Here is a 21,593-nt window from a genome sequence, read left to right on the forward strand (position 1 = left end):
TATCATTGCCAATAAAAGAACTTATCATAAAGATAAATAACCTAAGTGTACAATAAAGATGCATGGATTTATCTGATAGTGTAAGTGGACAATCCCATGAGTTGTGAATCCCACAACGTTCCAATATTGATAGTAGTTAGTTGTTTACATTGGACACAAGACATATTCCTCATTATACCAGTATACCACTTTCAAAATTATTTGTTACATGTTCTTCTTTCTACATGCAAAAAAAAAGAGGTTCAAACGTCCCTATTAATTGTTTCCTAAAAAACTTTTAACGCCCAACTACTATCAAATAGTCTTGACAACTAAAATAATTAAAAGACCCAAATTAAAAATAACAACACAATACACTTATAATAGGCTGGAAAATTAATTTCATACGGCAGGCCCGCTATTAATTTTTAATGCTACTGATGCATCAATTATATTTCAGTGGAGGAAGCTCAGTCAATACTCTGCCAATGGTAGGTAATGCAGCTAATGGCAGGTAACGCTAGATAATGTTGTTAATAGTTTGATAAAAGTAAAAACAGTTCATTGTAAACTATCAATGTAGCATGCCCGGCCACAGGCGGCCTAAATGGCTAGTAATTAAAGAAACAGCTAGACAATGGGTTTAATCTCCCTGGTACTTAAATGGTTGTACAAAAACCCCCTATAAGCGAACAAATGCATAAAATCTCCCTATTATTTAAAACATAACATCAAAGCCAAAACATACCAAAATACCCCTGTGAAAATCGGGCTGACGTCATTCTATGTAAATTTGTATTTACATATGACAATATAAAATTACACAGTTTTCTTAATCTATTTAAATTTAAATTTTCATATGAAATTTTTTTTCATAGGAAAATTTTAATTTATATTCTGTCTGGTGTCGTCGGAAAATTTTCAATCCCAAAAGTTACTATATAAATTTAAGTTTTCATAGCTCCAATGACTATATAAATATAGTTTTACATATATATGACTATATAAAAATACATTTATATATATTCTGTCATGTGTCGGAAAATTTTCAATCCCAAAAGTTACTATGTAAATTTAAGTTTTTATAGCTCCAATGACTATGCAAATATAGTTTTACATATATATATGACTATGTAAAAATACATTTACATATAGTCGGGAAATTTTCAATCCCAAAAGGGTAAAAAAGGAAATAAGATAAAATGGAAAATAAAAATAGACCAGATTTTATCTCTTTTTTGGAAAACAGAGAGGTTATTTAGCGAGACCTAAATAATAGGGAGGTTATGTGATATGGGTCGATGGGAGAGAGTTTATACTCAATCGAGTTAGAACAAAGGGGCTGAGCCTCATTTCTTGATTAAAGAAATGGTATGCTCGGCTCACACCCCCACTGCAATGGCAGTATACTAGTATGTGAATTAGGGTTGGGCCAAGTGTTCATGACGGGCCAGGCTTTTTCAGGCTTGGGCCATTTTTAAAGGGCCGGGTTTCGGGCTTCTGGGGAAAATCGCCACCTCTAAACAGTAAACACACGTCTGCTGGACAACAGGACAAGTGACTTTCATTGGAAGCAAAGAATGCATTTGACGACGTACTTATCTGCTCCCAGTTTCCAGTCTCCCACTAAACTCATTCAAAATTTTCCTACAAGAAGTACAATCCTGTCCTCAAAATTTCTCTCTAACCACTTCATATTCTTGTCTAAACTTAGTACTCTTACTTCATTCACGTGCTCTTACTCTAAAAACAAGAATACAAATGATGATGATATATTTCAGGTAAGCCAAAAAAGTATACTCAAACTTAGTTTCAGTTGTTTTTATATACTAAAAAACTTGAAAGACGTTATTTAACAGGAGTTCTCAGTCCTGTCGTCCGAGGTTGCGTGGGAAGAAGGTAGTATATGGAGCACAATGGGATTATACTTTTTTAGTCTACATATCCCTTTAAGTTTTGGTGGTTTGTCGGTCGTTGCTAAAATTATGAATCAGGCTGTTCTTGATCCACAAATAGAGGTGAGAAACAAATTCTAGGACTTATCTTTTAACCTTCGGTGTATTTATGCTATTTTATCGTTCAATAGTTTGTAGTTGGATAATATGTTACTTATTCTTTACTGTCCAAAACTTTTGTGATGATTAAATCTGCCAAATAGTGAAGGAAGTTGATAGAGAATATTGTTGTGAAAAGAAAGAGAGAAATGTGAATTAGTATGTTGTATATCGGGATGCAGAATGGGATGTAATGCATAGATTGGGAATTAGTGAATTAAGGCATCTATCTCCAATAAGGATGTAAACCATTTAAGATGTAAATTTTACACCCCCAATCTCAAAGATACACACCCAATGGGGGGTGCAAACCGTAGGTAATAGCTATTAACTTCTAAACCGAGTGGAGAATTCTCCATCCCGGATACAAGTTGAAAACAAGATCGGGTGGGGATATCTTCATGCTATAGATTAGTATGCAGTGAGAATGTAAAATTCTAATGGCACCTATGTGGAGCTTATGTAGAGGTGTAATTTTACACACCCCACTGAAGGTGCTCTAAGTGAAGTAGTTTGGGAAGTTTAACAGGGATGTGATGCATAGTGGTATGAATTACTTGGTAATTGGTATCGTAGTTTTTATATTTGATCCCCTTCTTTGTTAGATAAAATTTTGTGTACAATATTTAAAGGATATTACAGAATGCTGTCTGCATGTTGCATACGCAAACCACCTTCATTAATCAATCCCACCCATTTATCGTTCCACCGTTCTGGCATCACCCCTTTACTTAACCAGAAAATCCTTAGATATTTCGCACAAATATGTGAAGACTCGTTCAGGGATACAGGAGGCTTCAAACGCCACTGGCCACTTCCAATGGCATCCAGCACCAGAAGCCATTCCTGGTGGCATCCAAACTCCAAACACATTTGTCTTATGTGTATTAGAACTGTTATACTAATCTTGCACATTCCAGACGCCATCTCAACTGGCACCTGAAGCCTTGGACCGTTGGAGATCAATTAATTTCCCCTACATCCCTGTACACTGCTTTATTCAGATGCAGGCATATTGAACTGTAACAGTTGAATTTGGCGGTAGTATTGTTCTTTTCATGTTGATATTTAGATTCTTGTCTATACCACAGTTTGGAGGTATGACCATATAATTCTTCTCTAAATTCTCACTGCTATGTATAGAAAGGAAGAATTTGAAGTAATACCTAAGTCCTCCGTGGGTGGCAAAAACCTCCCTCATTAGTAATTTGACTAATTTCCAGAGATAACTTATTTCAATCTACTTTAACTTAAACAGTATGCACCCTGACATTAAAGCTTACTTACTTTTATCTGTGTGTAGGCAGTATCGATACTCCTGATTCAAACTATAGAGCTATGTGGAGCTTTCTCACTGTTAAAATATACTGCAAAACCAAATTATAAGCTTGCAAGCTTTTTCCAAGGAAGCAAGTTCTCTAAAGAGCGCAACTGGGTGCAGGCTGCAGCAGTTGGTTTTGGGCTTCTCGCTTTGCTTGCTTTACTTACATCATTCCTTGCCGACAGATTAATTGGACCCAAGGTCAGTTCAATAACTGCAACTATTGGGTGTTGTGTTTCATTTAGTTGAGAACAGGTCTAGTGAGAGCTGTCCAAACATACAATGCAATGTTGCAAAAGATTAGCAAGTGGGGGATATATTCATTTAGCTGACCACACATTTGACAGAGAGTCTCGAAACTGCCTTTCCTTTTCTTATCAGTTGGTCGGCAGTTAGTATTCTCCTGTGCACTAGTGATTAGATGGGAATTGAGATGGGATATCATCATGTTCTTTGTTAGATTTAGCTATAGCTGCCCGAAGAGATCGATCTTACTGAGAACTTTCCATTGTTGTTCAATGACCATGATGACTACCATTGACCAATCTATGGTGGCCTGAAAATCAACCATTGTTGTGCATCTCCCAATCGTTAGTGCCTTGAGAGACGAAAACTCCAAGTACCCGAATTCTCAGCTTGGAGATATTGTGCAATCACACCATCTGTGATCTTTCAATAAGGCTTTCAGTAAATGAGGGGAAAGACATCAAACAGAGGTTTATTGTCAGTCCAATAGCTGATTTTGCGCCCATTCCTCAGTTTTCAGAAAATACCCTTCTTGAAAGCATGACAGTATGTGATGGGGTTGTGATTCCTTTCCAAAGGCAGCAACCATGGGATTGAAGGACTGGTTTAGGGCACCAACCAAGTGCCACTGCCATGCATATGTTGCTTCTATGACATCTTTCCAAAGAGAGTTACTTCTCTGAGTACCGAAAGACGCAGAACTCTTCTGTCGTTAACGCTAATAATCTGTTCATGTTTCTTTTGCATTGACTGCATCATTGTTATAATCTTGAAACACCTATCAACCTATCAGTCTTATTGTTTTGCATGATTTATATAGACAAAATATTAATTTATCAACTGTAAAATTTGCCATCAGTTGATAGTTTTCTAAATACAACTGCAGGATGTGAATAACCCCATACTAAAAGACATCATCTCGAGTGGCTCTGTTTCTGGAGGAGCAGTCATCATCGTCTATTTCTTTGTGACTCCTTTTCTTGAAGAAATTGTTTACAGAGGATTTTTATTGACATCTCTTGCCTCTAGAATGAAATGGCAGCAAGCTGTCATCATCAGCTCGTGTATTTTCAGTGTAGCTCACTTTTCCAATGAGAATTCCTTTCAACTCTTCATCATTGGGTGTATCCTTGGATGCTCCTATTGCTGGTCTGGAAACTTAAGTTCATCATTTGTCCTACATTCCCTGTACAATGCAGCCACACTAATGGTGACTGTTTTCTCTTGAGATTTATGTCCATCAAGTTGTTTGCAGTGCTGAGTAAATTCGTGGAATTAAGGCCATAACATACAAGCTTCCTCATACAGATAAAGTTGAACCATTTTTATCTTTTATATTGCTGGTACTTGACACAAGTTCAGGAATGTAAACAGCTCCTTCGTTTTTAAACATCTCATGGGATAAATTTGGACTTCAGGGTGCAACAACAGTTCATTACACCTCTATATTTTTGTTTTTATTATCTTGGAAAGCAGGGCTTTTATTAAAAAAACTGATTATATTCCAGGATATAATTTCCCATTTGCATCAGCAAATACAACTTTCCTAACATGCTCCAAAAATGAACTAGGTTTTGTTTCTGTCAAACTTTACTTGGAAAATCAAGCACCACTCTTTGGTAGGTAGAGCAAACTGTAGCAGAGAGAACTCAAGTTAGAACGTAGTTAAGATTCCATGTTATTTTGGTGTAGTTGTGTACACCAATAGACACCTTGAAACATCCTATACTACTTCAAAACCATTGTTATTCTAGGCTTCTAGCTGCTTAGTAAATCTAGCAGTCTAGCTCAATTACATGGAAACTTATACAGGCAAGCAAAGCAGTCTTTAGAGTTGAAATGGTTCGTTCATTGCATCAAAGGTCTCTCTCGCTGTCATTAATTTGTCTAGCCATGGAATGGTAATTAATTAGGTCAAAGCTTAAGCTTGGTGTTGGATCTCTAACAATTCTCAAAATAAATGGTTTCTTATCACAAAAGTTTTTGTACCCTCCCTACGAACATCCCGTTAAAAGAGAGGAATCAAGCCATATATTTTCGTATTGAACCTTTGATTAAACGCCGATTGCAGCACTAATAAAGTCCTTTTGTCCTTTTGGAAGAAGTTGCAACAACTTCACAGAAAATTTCATTATTAATTTTGGCAAATTTCCAGCAAACACAACACGTATCATCAAAACAACTTTAAAGCCGCCACCTCACCCACACCCACTGTCCTGACCAATTGGACCATAGTATATATATATGATATATCCATGTATGCGTGCCTGCATCACTGCATGGTTGCATTGGTGACTTCAGTTGTTGCCTGCCATTCTTGTTTCAAGGCGCGCTGCTAAAGTGGTTGTAATTTGAGACATAGGATCGGAGGATTTGGAATTTGTCAAAAATGTTGACAGTTTTTGAGAACTCGACTGGGAAACCACCGGAGGAGTTTAGACTTCCTTCTATCGAGAATTCTCAAACCTCGAAAACTAGAGAGCAAATAGCTGAGGCTTTTCGGTCAACTTGGCCGGAGTCTACATTTTATAACTTTTGTAATGGGAATTTTATGGCTCTTTCTCACGGAGATGAAAGTTCAGTCCATCCAAGGTGACTCATCCTTTCCAGTGTGTGGTGTATGCGTGTTGGTGTTCAGTTTTTTCAATCATGCTAATTATTTATTTTGAAAATATTCATGAGAAAATATGAGCTATTTACTTTGTTATTTTTTTTTCCTGCAGGTGACATTGTTTATTTTGAGCTTACATAGTCATATTTCTAAGGTATTTGTTTCTAAGGTATTTGTTACTGACGGACCCAATTTGTGTTGTGCAGGCTCCAAAAAAAAAATGATTATTACAAGTGTGTTATTAGTCTCAAAAAATCTAAAAAAAAAACAATTATTACAAATATGTCATTGGTCACAAAAAATTGGATTCGAAAACCCCAAACTTAAAAGACCCGACTAGGTCATTTGAACTAAGTCCCAAACGACTTGGCCACACCGTTTGGGACTTAGTCCAAACGCTGTGCCCACACAGGCCAAGAGCCCAAAAAATAGAACTTTATATTTTTCAAAATCCAAATCCCAAATGATCGACATGGCCACACCGTTTGGACTGAGTCCAAAACGATGTGGCCATGTCTTTTGGGATTTAAACTTAGAAAAATCCCCAACGACATGGCCACATCGTTTTGGACTCAGTCCAAACGGTGTGGCCATGTCGGGATTTGGACTTCGAAAAATATAAAATTCTATTTTTTGGGCTCTTGACCGGTGTGGGCACATCGTTTGGACTAAGTCCCAAACGGTGTGGCCAAATCGTTTGGGACTTAGTCCAAACGACCTAGCCGGGTCGTTTAAGTTTGGGGTTTTCGAATCCAACTTTTTTTGGAGCAATGGAATATTTGTAATAATTGTTTTTTTTTTAGATTTTTTGAAACCAATAGCACACTTGTAATAATTGTTTTTTTTTGGAGTCTGCCCAAAACAAATTGGGGTCCGGCAGTAATAGGACCCTATTTCTAATGTCTATTAAAAAAAAAATGAAATTTGAGGCTTTGGTGACATAGGAAAAGAGATCTCCAAAGGAAAACTAATGAATCTGTATGTTCACTTTTTCCTCGAGGTGAAAAGAAGAAAAACCAAGTACTAGTTTTGAATCATACTGTATTTGAGGTGACTAAGAAGACTGAAGAAGAGTATGCATGTCTGAATCTGTTTAACGGTCCAAGAGTATGTTTGAGTCTGTTTGGTGGTCCCGGCGACCTTTGGCTCATAAGACCAACACTCTAACCAACTGAGCTACGGGACCACACTTTAATTTAAGCCACTCAAGTAATCCCAAATTAAAACGAAAATTGAAAGGGAAAAAGAAAATTTGTCACTAATTAAGTTGAAACTTTTGTAAGCCGTAAATATATAACTCTATATTGTGCTGTTGCAGATCTATAGTGGTCGTGGATAATGTCTTCTGCATTTTCATTGGGAACTTAGAGAACATTTGTGATCTACGTCGGCATTATGGCCTTTGTAGACTGACCACAGAAGCAATGCTGGTGATAGAAGTATATAAAGTTCTACGTGATCGTGCACCATATCCTGCTGATCAGGTCATTAAAGATCTTGTCGGAAAGTTCGCCTTGATTCTCTTTGATGCCAACTCTGGCACCCTTTTTGCTGCTAGGGTGAGTTTACAGATAACAATTTAGTTTAAGTTACACAGTGAATTCGCCCGATGTGGCACCAATGCAAGTAAATTAGGCTATTTGGACTAGGTGCCAAATGGAGTTTAATCATCTAATTTGAAAATGGCTAAAGATAGTAAATCCATCTGCTAGAGACAGGTTATAAAAACTCTGGTTGTAAACCTTGTGTATGCATTTTGCATATAACATAATGTATAATAACAACCATTCTAAAACATTTATAAAACATAATTTGCCTAGGACAAAGATGGAAGTGTGCAATTTCACTGGGGAACGACCGCAGATGAGTCTCTAGTCTGCTCCGAGGATCCTAGAATTGTATCCGAAGCATGTGGTACTGGGCGGTCTTGCGCATTCCCACCTGGTAATATATATTCGTTTAGTCATCACAATAGCATGTGTTTTAGTAAGGAAATGAGTTTCTGAATTCTGATGTTACTTTATCTATATATAGGGTGCATTTTCACGAATGGAAGTGGATTGGCTAGCTTTGATCATCCCCTAAACAAGGTAAGGGCTGTGGCACATGAGGATGACGATGGTCACATTTGTGCTATTATTTTCAAAGTTGATCACTACACCAGAATTCCCAGCATTCCCCGCACAGGTAGCTCTGCGAATTGGGCTGATGCAAGTATGAAACAATGTTAGGAGAGTAATAGTCTCGACGAGCTCAATATGATTTGGGATTCTGGATACTTGTATTACAAGTTTGCGGATAAGATCAAGGAGAAGCTACATACTAATAACATTTTAATCCCTGTGAACGGTGTTTTGAATTTCCACGCCTGTTTTTTTCTTTTAGCTCTACTGCGGCTTAAAGCAGATCTCTTCTCTCCCCTCTTTTCTACTCAAATTCAAAACTTGTGAAAAATCGGTATTGGAAACCTTGGTAGAGCTTAACGGATTCTTAGAAAGCCTCTTGTGAACAAATTTCAATCTTTTTTTCTTTTTTCTCTTCTATTTCCCCTGGATTGAGTTCCATTCCCAACCCCTACTCCCCCTCCTCTCCTCCCCCCCCCTCATATTGATTCACAGTCTCCCCACTTCAAGTTTGTGTCTTTTCAAAGGTTTTGGGTTCTCTACAAGGGAATATGGTGAATCCTTCTGTACAAGGAGGAACAACTAGAGAGAAGATTGAGGAACTCCAGCTTGGAAATGCAAAATCTTTTCTGTTCTAAAGAGAGGAAAGTGGTGGATATTGGTTGTAAAAATATGATGGAAGATATAGGAGACAGTACTACACTGTTGGGGAAGCTGTATGGTGGTAAAATGATCTCCTTACAAGACCTTGCAGACGAACTACACAGGGGATGGCAGACGAGGGGTAATACAAAGGTGGAACTGATGTCAAAAGGTTTTTATAAATTGAAGTTTGAGAACATGGAAGAGCTGAGGCATGTCAAAGCAAATGGCCCTTGGTTAATACAAGGGTTCATCTTCTCAGTTAAGAAAGGACGACACCTACAGAATTGGGCTACATCACAAAAGTTTGATCTAGTGGATTTCTGGATACAGATCCATGGTCTCCCGAGAGATCGAATAAATGAGGAAAATGTTAGGAGTGTGGGGCAAAACCTTGGCAAACTCAAGGAGGTTGATCTCTGCTGTAGAGGAGAGTTCAGAAACCCAGTAGCTAGAGTTAGAGTTCGTATGGATATTAAAGAGCGGTTGCTGAAAGGTCTAGACCTCCGGACTGAAATGGGGGAAGTTTTCCCAATCACTTTCAAATATGAGAAGCTGGAAATTTTCTGCTATTTCTGTGGCTGCATTGGGCATGACATCCATTACTGTAAAAAGAGAGAGCAATACAGTATGGATCTGCGTAAATATGGAGGATCACCCAGAGACATTAAAAATAACTTCTCGTTCATGTTACGAGCGACAGTTTGTTTCAATGGAGTGGTTAACTCAGGGCCAGCATCTGTAACTATATCTGGATCTCCAAAACAACTAAGATCGGACCTATTACAAGCTAGGAAAAGGGGCTCTCCGGTAAGAGGTCTTTGGACTGGAACAGGCTTGTTGTCCACTCCGGACAAAACAACGTCGGTCGGAAAAGTGGCTAATGGCAGGAATTGGGGTATGGAAGAAAGAGAAGCCTCTGAGTCAGAAGTCAGAACGGCTAGTAAAGAACAGGGAGTAGGCGAGTCAGTGACCGTTGAGGGTTCAAATGGGGATGGGGCCTTGGGCCCAGGAAAAGTACAGAATGGGGATGGAAAGGAAAAAGGCCAAGAAATGGTTTCACAAAGCCTGTGTATGGATAACAGGGGTGGGCTCGAGGCCCATGGAAATTCTTTAGTGGTCTGGACCCCAGTTTGGGGGGCTGCAAGTATGGAGCTAGATGGGGGCCCAAGGGATACTGAAAAAGGACCCGCACAAATACTAGATGTGGATTCGATATTGGAAACAGTGGAGTACAAAGCTGGCAAGCTAGAGACTATAGCTGTTGGAGGTGGGTTTTTGGGAACTAGGGAAGATTTGGTAAAAGAGCACGCCTCGCCGTATTTTGGCTCACACTCTTCCCAGACTATCATACCTTTTCTTGAAAAAAACGAGTCTGATGGGAGGTTCAAATCTTATTTACAAGGTGGGGAAGAAAATCCAAATTTTCAATTCCTGGGGCTACCAACACGTGGAAGGAGATATAAATCTCTGGCCTCTCGAGGAACTAAAAGGAGTAGAGCAAAGAACACATCTCTAACAGAGAAAGGTTTAAGTGTGGGAAACAAGAGAAAACAGCTGAGCTTAGGAGGAGCACAGGCAAAGATGGATGACGATGACTGGCGAAGAAACAGTTTGAGGGTGGCTGAAAGAATGTCAAAGAAAGCTAAGAGAGAGGCTGATGACTTAAGGGCAAAGGGTCTGGGACATTTGCTGATTCTAGAGGAAGCTCAGGTCATCCCCATATCCAGTGATTCTGGGAGCTCAGTAGAACCAACGTTATCAAGTCAATCAAGAAACTCGAGTGATCACTTAGATCAATGGGGACCAAAGATACCAGAGGAGGATATCCCATCAGATGCATTCACTGATGAGGAAGAGGATGAACTTTCCGAAGAAGAGGACTTGGACATGGTGGTTTTTAATGCAGACTCTCAGGAGGAAGTATCAGTGGGGAATGCGCCATTGGACCTCAGTCAAGGAAGTCATGAGGGGGGTGAGGATGATTGTGAGGAAAGTAGCTTGCAACTGATACAACCCAAGCCCCTGGCTGTTGATGATTCTATGGTTGTGAAACAACAGCAAACAAAAAAAGGAAAGCAGCTGGGTCCTGAGGTAAGCTTGAGGAAGAAGAGTTTTTCTCCGAGTGGGATGAGGGGAGACAGAAGTTCTGATGATGAAAGTGGGAAGTCGACAAGCAGTGGAGGTCTGTGGGGTTCTCTCCAGGGTTCGCGGTAGCTGTCCCCAAACAGCTGCCTCACCAGAAATAATACACGCCTGGAACTGCCGGGGAATGGGTTCCTCCACGGCAGTTCAAAATCTAAAGGATCTAGTAAGGCAACATCAACCGGACATCATCTGTTTATCTGAAACTAAAGTGGGAGAGAGTAAGATTAGCATGTTAAGCAAAGTGTTAAAGTTTGATAATTGTTTTTGTGTTCCTGCTGCTGGTCAAAGTGGTGGATTTGCTATGTTCTGGAAAGAAGGAGTTGAACTGGAGGTGCTGGGAGCCACGGCAAACCAAATCACTGGTAAACTTTCAAATTATCTTAGTAATAATCCTTGGTTCTTCAGTTTCCATTGTCTTTGTTTTCATATGGATTATTTTGTTTTCTAGGTGTTTTAATTGTTGTCAATTTCTCGTAAAGGTCTTCAATGGCATGTATTTGTGTGACGGTTCACTCTTAAAATCATATCTTTTTCACATTGTATATATAATCATATCATTCTGGGAAGTTTCTAAATTTATTCTTAGATTCATAATAGCAACATTTGTTTTTGTTGTTTTCGTTACTAAAACTTGTGTTGGAATTATGTGGTAACTAAAACGTTCTAATAATATTCCAAGTCAATTAAAAAAAATTGTAATTAAAACTTTTCAAAAAATTTAAATTCAATTACAGTTTCTACCTTTATTTCAAGAATATTCAAATTAAGGCTTTCCTAAAATCATTCTAAATTTAAGACGATATTTAACAAATTAAGTGCTAATTAAAACATTTCTATAATTGAGCAAATTGATTAAGATTTGAACTAAATTTCTCTTAAAAACTTATAAAATTTGCACTACCCATATGAAATTTAAAAGAATGTATTGTTTGCAATATATCCATATGTATGTACATAAATATCTAATTTATAGGGGAATGCTACCTTGACAACTTATATTTATAGCCTATCTTAAAAAACTCTTTCAACCATCCAGATCAATTGAAATCAACAAACAAATCAAATTTCTAAATAACAAAACAAATGGATAGGGGTAAACAAGTTATTTTCACATTTTTTCCTAAAATTGAACCAAAAATCAGTGGGATATGATTCTCCCATTCCCTTCACAAACCAATCATTTATTCCTCATCTCTTCCTCTTCCTCTATTTCCATTCTAACAAAATGTCCATTATATATATATTAAAAAACAACACCCCCCATTCTTCATCTCCCTCTCTTTCTGCCCTTATCAGAAAACATAGTTTTTACTTTTTCCACATATCTATCTTGGCTATTATACATAATACATTCATTTTGTCTTCCCTCTCAAACAAAAACAAAGAAAGCTATCAAAGGAGATTTCTACCAGTCCTACTCCCTTTCAAAGGTGAAGGTCCAACACCAGATTTTTTTTTTATCATCGAATTCCATCTTTGACTTTTGATGGTCTTGTTTTAAGGTTTTGCAAATTCATTGGGGTTTATATTTGAGGAAGCTTCTGTAGATTTAATTTTGCTCTAAACATGGCTTTGTATAGGAAACCATATACAATGCAAAAACTACAAATTTTGCACTTTGTTTCTATTAAACAAACTTGTCTTTCAAAGCCATCCATCATTAATAATCATATCCAAATAAATATTGTAAAATAAATATCATGAATGTAACTTCACCTTGTGAAAATAGGTGTAACAAATATAAGAATTGGAATAACAATTTAACCATTAATTGTATAAACAATGGGGAAAGAACAAAATAATTTTGTAAATTTATAAATAAAAAATCACTAGTCCGAATAAGTAAAGCAACCAACTAAATGAATCAACTAAAATTGAAATACGATTCAACGAACTGGATGAGAAAGCTTCTTCTTCACTAATGGGTTCAAGAGATTATCGTCAATCAGCTCAGTGGGATTGAGACTACGGATATAAAACATCTGTTTGGAGATTGAGTTTTTATATCCTTCTTGAAGCTAGTTTTTTTAAGATCTCCTTGTTCATTTTCCGTCAAAGCTAACAAAGGGATTCTCCCTTCTTCAAGTGTCTAAATTAACAGTCTTATTCCTTTATTAAATGTATTTAACAAATAAAAAAAATGAAAAAAATGGGTGAGGCCACCAAAAAACTAAGCAACCCGAATAATTTCACAGTCGAGCAATTACATGCGAGGCTTTAAGATACGAGATTTTTATGATCATTAGAACATAGATAATTGGTTTGCATAGTACATGTTATTAGGGAATTATGTATTTTTTTTCCAAGCGTATCGTAACGAAGTCTCGAGCAATTTCTAGTGGATAATAAGGAATTTGCTTTATGTTAAACATAAACTTTTTAGCATGTTTCATTTGACGCTTGTGAATTGAGGTCGTAGACATTTCAAATATAATCTAATGTAACTTGGTGTGGTAAAATTATCTCGCTAGAAGAAAAAAGATGTGTATAAGATCTATCCAAATAAGTCTTTCATGTTAGTTACATTATTATTTTTTCGCACTGAATAAAACAGAGGAACATAGTCTCCAGTCCTAAATAAAAACGTACAATATAAGGACATAATACAATCAAGCCAGTTGATTGTATCATTATACAGGGCAACAATCTTCCTTACGACGAGCAACACTTCGTAAGTTGTTGGTTGAACATTGGAGTTTAAAAAACAACAACTAAGACAATGAGCATGACTGTGATTGTACTCTTAATTCTTTCCATTGTCTTTGTTTTAATATGGATTATTCCACTTCTAGGTGTTTTAATTGTTGTCAATTCCTCGTAAAGGTCTTCAATGGCATGTATTTGTGTGACAGTTCACTCTTAAAATCATATCTTTTTCATATTGTATATATAATCATATCATTTTGGGATGTTTCTAAATTTATTCTTATATTCATAACAGAAACATTTGTTTTTGTTGTTTTCGTTACTAAAACTTGTGTTGGAATTATGTGGTAACTAAAACGTTCTAATAATATTGCAAGTTAATTTAAAAAAATGGTATTTAAACCTTTTCAAAAAATTTAAATTCAATTAAAGTTTCTACCTTTATTTCACGAATATTCAAAGTAAGGTATTTATATCGTTATTTTAAATATATTAATTAAGGCTTTCTTAAAATCATTCTAAATTTAAGACGATATTTAACAAATTAAGTGCTAATTAAAACATTTTTATAATTAAGAAAATTGATTAAGATTTGAACTAATTTTCTCATAAAAGCTTATAAAATTTGCACTACCCATATGAAATTTAAAAGAATGTATTTGTAGTGGCATGATGTCGTCCTGGAATATCATAGGGAATTGGGCCGGACTTAACACAACCCACAAGGCCGTCCGCACACTGCATTGTGATGATGACAAGTGGTGTGATCGGAAACCCTACACATGGAGGGGAGGGGACCGCGAGATAGAGGGACAGGTGGAGGGTTGAGATGAGAGAGGGAGGGGATATAAAAGTGAAGAGAGGGGAGAAAGAAAGGGGGGGGGGGAAGAAAAAGAAAGAGAGAAGGTGGTGTGGCAACACGGCCAAGAGAGAGAGCGGTGAACAGGCTTGTAATCAGTATTTGAGTTATAACAGCTTGTAATCAGTATTTGAGTTATAAGAGCTTGCCATTGGTATTTGTGTTATAACATTTGGCGCCGTCTGTGGGGAAAAACAGGGTAGAAATGGCACCAAAGAAGGCGGTGGGTAGGCCCCGAAAGACGAGAGTCCCGGAACAAATGCCGGAAGCGGCGGTGGAAGAAGGAGAGGGACGAGAGGAGGGAAGAGCAGAGGAGGAAGCGCGGCTCATGCGAGAAGAAATTGGGAGGCTGAGAGAGGAAAATGAGGAGCTGAGGAGAGAAAAAGAGAGAAGGGAGGAAGAATCCGGGGATGAGACAGAAGAGGAAGCAGAGAGAGAAAAGGCGGAGGATGAGGAGCAAGGACCGACCTTGGTGGACAATCCGGTGACCGGGTTAACAATGGAGCAGGTCCAGCAAATGATCAACAGCGACAGAGAGGCGAATCTTCAACAGACAAGGGCCTAAACGGGCGCGGCCACTCAAGTGGTGGCGGGGTTGAATCGCAACCCCCTGGCGGACGCGATATGGACATCCGAGGTACCAAAACGCTTCAACCAGCCAAGATTCGAGAGGTATGACGGCACGGGGGACCCGGCAGATCACATCCATCACTTCAGACAGCAGATGCCTCTCTGGCAAGAGGCGAGGTATGATGGTCTGCGGTGCATGATGTTCCCGGCTAGCCTTAAGGGTGGGGCTTCCGACCGGGTACTATCGATTACCCTCAAAGAGCATAACGAATTTCCAAGAGCTAGAAACGGGCATTTGTTGACCATTTTATACATCGAAGAGGGAGGGTGGTAGACATCGCGGCCTTATTCAATGTTAGACAAAGATCCGCTGAGTCCGGCCGAGTATATTTGTGTCGCCTTCAAGGCGAGACCTTAAAAGTGGAAAACCTTAAAGAACGGCGGTAATAAGCGCGTTCGAAAGGGTTTGTGACCGGGGACGGGCGGTCCATCGATCGTGGCTAAGAACAAGATTGCGACCTTTGCGCTAATTATACCCGCTGGTAGAAAAGTACATCGAATCTGAAGATACCATGCAGAAGGAATCGAAGAGGGGAGGCAAGACAGTATCAGCAGTGGAGAAAGAGAGGGAACGCGATAAGACCGGGGGAAATGACCGAGGCAAAGAGAGATACCGCGGACAATCATCGAGGCCGAAAAGAGGGAGGGAAGTAGTTCGAAGAGAGCAGAGGGAGAGGAAGCCATACCGCGAATTGGAGACCGTCCCGCTGGTGAGACCGCTGAGTGAGATATTGCCGTTGATAAAAAATGTGCAAGGATATGGAGGGCCGCGAACCATTCCGGCGGAAATGCCTAACAAGCCATACTGCGACTATCACCAGGTGCACAATCACGAAACCAACGATTGTTATGCCTTAAAATGGTTAGTCCAGAGATTGGTGGAGAAGGGGATGCTGAGGGAATTTGTGGGGGAACATCCAAATAGGGAGCAGGGCGCAGCTGCCGGGCGAATACTGGGAACTATAAATGTTATTTTCAGCGGGGAAGCACTGAGCCATAATGCCCACCGGGACAAGGTCAGAAGGACAGCGAGTATCCAGCAGGTCAATGAGTCACACCGAGGACAGAGATACAGAGAAAAGACAATGGAAGAGACAATTACATTCTCCAAGGCAGACCTCCGAGCCGTGGATACACCGCATGAGGATGCGTTGGTCATTACAGTAGCGATGGGTAATTATGTGGTCAAGAGGGTCCTGGTAGACTGTGGTAGCGCCGTGGATTTGCTGTTCAGAGGGGCTCTAGAGGAGATGGGGATCGACCCGGGACAACTGAGACCTCCGCGGACAAGTTTGTACGGATTCAATGGGAGCGTCACTGAGCCTATGGGGGAACTCTTGCTACCAGTAACCGCGGGACCAGTGACAGTGTTCTCAAGGTTTATGGTGGTCGATTCCAGCTCCCAGTACAACGCGATCCTGGGGAGGAGATGGATACATGAGATGAGGGCGGTGCCGTCGACGTACTATCAAGTTATTCGATTCCCTACCCCAACGGGAACATATGAGGTCCGCGGAGATCAGGTGGCATCCAAAAATAGTCACCAGAATACAATCAAAAGGATGTCCCGCGGACCAGAGGATAAGCCGGCGAGCTCCAGGAAGAGGGCCGCGTAGCAATTACAGTGTGGGGTCGCGGAAGAGGGGGAGCAAGTCGCGGTGATCCCAAAAACTTTGGATGAGATAGAGATGGTAAACTGGGGCAGGGGGAGAGGAAGAGAAGTTCACGCCGATAGGTCGAAAGTCTTGCGGTGGAATGGAGGAGAAGGCGATACAATGCTTGGTGAGAAACAAAGACGCGTCTTTGCGTGGGGATAGAGGATATCACTGGTTTAGATCCGGAATTCGCATGTCATCGCCTGCATATGAGGGAGGACGCGAAGCCAGTGAGACAGAAGATGAGGGGTATGAGGCCCAAATACGCGGAAGGAATCCGAGAAGAAGTTGCCAGATTAAAGAATGCGGGAATTATAAGGGACGTGGAATTCACGGACTGGTTGTCCAACATAGTCGCGGTCCCGAAGAAGAATGGGAAGGTCAGGATGTGTGTTGACTTCACAGATGTAAATTTAGAGTGCCCGAAAGACAGTTATCCAATGCCGCGAGTTGACGAGTTGGTAGACAGGACGGCGGGGTTCAGCATGTTCTCATTTATGGACGCATCGATGGGGTATAACCAGGTGGCGATGTATGGTCCGGATCAGGAGAAGACCTCCTTCGTAGTGGAAGGAGGCACATACTGCTACACGAGAATGCCGTTTGGGTTGAAAAATGCAGGGGCCACATTCCAGCGCCTGGCGGAGAAGATGTTCGAAGGCAAAATTCGCAAAGGCATTGAGATATACATCGATGATATCGTTGAAAAGAGCATGTCAGAGCAGGAACATTTGGAGGGGTTGGAGGAGACATTCCGGATACTGCGGACCCACAATTTGAAGCTCAACCCCGAGAAATGTACATTTGGGGTGACCACAGGGAAATTTCTAGGGTATATTGTGACACAGCGAGGGATAGAGGCAAACCCAGAGCAGATTAGGTCATTGGTAGAGATGCCCCCCAGACGATAAAGGAGGTGTGGTTGGTTTGGAAGGGTTGCGGCTCTCAATAGATTCATATCGAAGTCGTCTGACAAATGCAGGCCGCTGTACCGACTGTTGAGGAACTCCGCGGATTTCGCATGGACGGCAGAGTGTGAACAGGCATTCCAGGGGCTCAAAAGGTATTTGGGGGAGATCCCCTTGTTGTCGCGACCGGAAGAGGGAGAGAAATTGTATCTGTATCTAGGGGTCACGGATTACGCAATCAGCTCGGTCCTCGTTCGAGTAGTGGATAAGATAGAAAGACCGGTGTACTTTCAGAGCAAGACGATGTTGGATGCGGAAACCAGGTATAGTCGCGTGGAGAAGTACGCCGCCCTTGATATTTTCAAGATCGAAACTAAAGCCCTACTTCGAAGCCCACTCAGTGATCGTGGTCATGAACTTGCCCCTTAAGCAGGCTCTGAGGGCAGAGAAATCAGGGAGAATGTTGAAATGGGCCGTGATGCTGAGTGCATATGAGATCCAATATCAGGTAGGGGACCGGAGGAGGCTCAGCCCCCGGCTGAGTTCTTGGCGGAGTTCCCCCAGAGGACCCTACTGGGGAGGAGATGGTTTTGGAAAATGAGGGAGAAAAAGAATAGGGTAGCGCGGATCCATGGGACGAAGGTAACGGTTGGAGAGTGTTTGCCGACAGGTCACCACGGATGCAAAAGGCAAACTGAATCGGGTAGTATTGGTCACGCCGCATAAAACAGAGCTAGAGCCGACGATGAAATTAGGGTTCGCGGCATCCAATAACGAGGCAAGTATGAGGCGTAATCGCGGGCATGGGAATGGCGTAAGGCTTGGGGTGAAGGAACTTTACCGCGGTACTCCGACTCAATTTGGTGGTGTGGCGGCGAATGGTGGGTTCGCGCACGGTGTCCCGAGGATGGCGAGATACTTGGGGTCCTCCGGTCGGGCGTCGGGTTCACGGCGATTCGGTTTGTACATTTGAACCGTGGGGAGAGAATCCACCGGCTGATGCCCCGCATATGTGGCCGCAGCCATGCCGGGGTCTGAAGGAAGGACTATAGAGGTGAGAAGACTGGACTGACCGAGCACAGAGGAACCAGTGGGAATAATGAATACCGCAGAGAGCGACGAAGGATGGATGTTGCCCATCAAGCAGTTTTTGACAGGAGGGGAGAATATTGGTCCCAGGGAGAGACGAAGGTTGGAACAGACAGCTCGGAGATACACATTAGTAGGGGGAGAGTTATATCGGAGGAATTTCAAGGGACCTTTGTTGAAATGCTTGGGGCCGGGACTGGCTCGAGAGGTGCTCAGTGAGCTACATGAAGGGGATTACGGGAGCCAGCCGCTTCGGCGGCGGGACGACAAGAGACAACGATTGTCGACCACATTAATGGGGTTACTTCTGGCCTCACATGAAGAGAGACGCTGTGGAATTCTCCAAAAAATGTGAGAAGTGTCAGAGATTTTCTCAGTTGATATGGGCCCCAGCAGAGCCGCTGCACAGTGTGTCTAGCCCATGGCCATTCGCGATGTGGGCCCTTGACATAGTGGGACCGCTGCCCATGGCCCGCGGTAAGAGGAGGTTCTTATTGGTCGCGACTGACTATTTTACAAAGTGGATTGAAGCCGCAGCGTTACAGCAGGTGAAAGAGGTGCATGTGATCAAGTTCTTGTGGGAAAATATCATTTGCCGTTTCGGGTTGCCCTATGCTATAATCGCGGATAATGGAACCCAGTTCACGGGTTCAAAGGTTAGGGGTTTCCTGCAAACGTATCACATCAAACAGGGATTCTCAGCCCCATACAACCCCGAGGGAAATGGGCAGGCGGAGTCCTCTAACAAAACCATACTTAACAATCTCAAGAGGAAACTGGAGGGCAGGAAGGGGTCCTGGGCCGACGAACTAAGTCGGTGCTTTGGGCCTATCGGACGACCCACGAACATCCACCGATGAAACCCCTTTTGCATTGGCATATGGAGTAGAGGCCGTGATACCAACAGAGATGGTGGCGGCGACCACTAGGACCGCGGCTGTCGAGGATAAGTCAAACTGGGGCATTTTGGCCAGAGACATGAACCTAGCAGAGGAAAGGAGAGACACAGCGCGCATCAAATTGGAGGAATATCACCGCCGCTTGCAGAGGCAGTACGACAAAAAGCTGAGAGTGAGGAGATTTGCGGTGGGAGACAAGGTGCTTCGGAGAGTGACTCCCAGCACCAAAAAAGCTAGCGAGGGGAAGTTGGGCCCGGCGTGGGAGGGCCTTTACGTGGTGGTCGAGGTAGGGGAACCGCACCTACAAAGTTACAAACCTTGGAGGGAACAGCGGTGGATAAGCCGTGAAATGTAAGGTTGTTGAAAATATTTCACGAGTAAATGTAATGAGAGAGACTGAAAACTGCATGAGCTATTTGTACATATATAAACCCGTAGCACTTTTGAGGTGGAATATTATTGTGTGAGTTTTCATTACCCCTCGAGAGTGAAGGGAAGGGGGATGAGCCTGAGGGGATCGAGGTCCAAACCTTAGGGGCAAAAAGGAGTTGCCACACTAAGGTGAGGTCTCTCGGGGGCGGGGGTGAGGAGGAGTCGCCCGGACCCACGGGAGAATAGGCAACGGAAGCGAAGAGGCTTCAAGGCCGTGGCGAGGCTGCGCCGAGGTAGAGAGTAGCGGAGCCCCAACCGGACGCATGGGGCGGGCAAATCAAACATCCCCAACCGACGGGGAATGAGCTAACAGAGGCCCGGTTCATCGGGTCAAATACACGAAACGGGAGGGTTGGCGAAACAATCGATAAAAAGGGGCAAAACATAATATGAACATCCCAACCGGTGGGAGTGAAAATACAAAAAAAGTAGCATAAAGAGTATGACAACGTGAAGCATCAAGAGAAGCCTAGCCGTGGCATAAACAAGCTATTTTCAAGACACGCGATTACTTTCCGGGATCACCGGGCGGGCGGTCTTCTATAACTATATCCGTAGCCATGTCTATAGCCTCGCTACCAGCCGCGGGCCGCATCTCCCTTCGAAGTAGAGAGTCCTGAATTGGGCAACCGATCTCGATAAGCGGAGCAGCGGCGGGAGCTTCCGGAAGGAGGCGGCCTTCTTTGGTGAGCCGGTCAATCTCCTCCTTAACCTTCTTGGCCACCCTCTTCTCGGCTTGGGCCCGGTAGATGTCCCGGAGCTCGTCCATGTCGGCCTCATGCTGCGCATGGAGTGCTGCAAGGGCTTCTTGGTGCTTCTGAGAAAGGGAGTCCAGAGCGGCAGCATGCTTCTCTTGAAGGGTCTCGCGCTGGAGGGCGGCCGCGTTCATATACGCCCAGGTGGGGCGGCCTCAAGGGGTCCCGGGAAATTCGTCTTGGCCCTGAGCTTGTCTAGGTCCGCGGCCGAGTTCTTCTCTTCTAGGTGGGCCACCTCCTTATCAAGTTCATCAATCCGCGCCCTGGCACCAAACAGGCCGCGGATCATGAAGGAGATATCCAAACTCATCTGAAGAAGGGAGCAAAAGTCAGAATACTTAAAGAGAGGGAAGGAAGATATCAAATGCAAAGAGAGGGGTACCTTCTCCCAGCCTGTGTAGAAGGAAGTCCGGTGGGACTCAAAGGAACCACCTTCGGCATATGCCATATCTTCGGGGAGGTGAGACCCATAGAACAGGGAAGAAGCCACTGCCGGGTTCTTCAAAGCAGAGTCCTTGATAGTCAGGGTGCGGTTCCGGAGCTTGAAGGAAGGGCAAAATGGAGGAATGGGTTCGTCGGCCTCCTTGTCAGTTCGG

At 42.1% G+C, this 21,593-nt stretch overlaps 3 protein-coding genes across 3 annotated transcripts; all 3 read left to right on the forward strand.

The window, feature by feature from the left end:
• Positions 1 to 1,535: 1,535 nt before the first annotated feature.
• On the forward strand, positions 1,536 to 5,038 carry LOC147476192 (CAAX amino terminal protease family protein). Its single transcript, XM_086584547.1, has 4 exons — positions 1,536 to 1,760; positions 1,839 to 1,997; positions 3,337 to 3,555; positions 4,487 to 5,038. Exons 1-4 carry the CDS (start codon positions 1,560 to 1,562, stop codon positions 4,826 to 4,828), a joined length of 921 nt encoding a protein of 306 aa, XP_086440673.1. The 5' UTR covers positions 1,536 to 1,559; the 3' UTR covers positions 4,829 to 5,038.
• A 575-nt stretch (positions 5,039 to 5,613) lies between these two features.
• LOC147476193 (stem-specific protein TSJT1-like) lies at positions 5,614 to 8,642 on the forward strand. The gene is made up of 4 exons (XM_086584074.1): positions 5,614 to 6,192; positions 7,530 to 7,770; positions 8,032 to 8,155; positions 8,246 to 8,642. The coding sequence occupies exons 1-4, from the start codon at positions 5,990 to 5,992 to the stop codon at positions 8,440 to 8,442; spliced, it is 765 nt and encodes a 254-aa protein (XP_086440200.1). The 5' UTR covers positions 5,614 to 5,989; the 3' UTR covers positions 8,443 to 8,642.
• A 7,129-nt stretch (positions 8,643 to 15,771) lies between these two features.
• On the forward strand, positions 15,772 to 16,875 carry LOC147476194 (uncharacterized). Its single transcript, XM_086585654.1, has one exon. The coding sequence runs from the start codon at positions 15,772 to 15,774 to the stop codon at positions 16,873 to 16,875; it is 1,104 nt and encodes a 367-aa protein (XP_086441780.1).
• The last annotated feature ends 4,718 nt before the right edge of the window (positions 16,876 to 21,593 follow it).

This window comes from Coptis chinensis, chromosome 9 (assembly GCF_015680905.1).
Source record: "Coptis chinensis isolate HL-2020 chromosome 9, ASM1568090v1, whole genome shotgun sequence".
NCBI classification, from domain to species: domain Eukaryota; kingdom Viridiplantae; phylum Streptophyta; class Magnoliopsida; order Ranunculales; family Ranunculaceae; genus Coptis; species Coptis chinensis.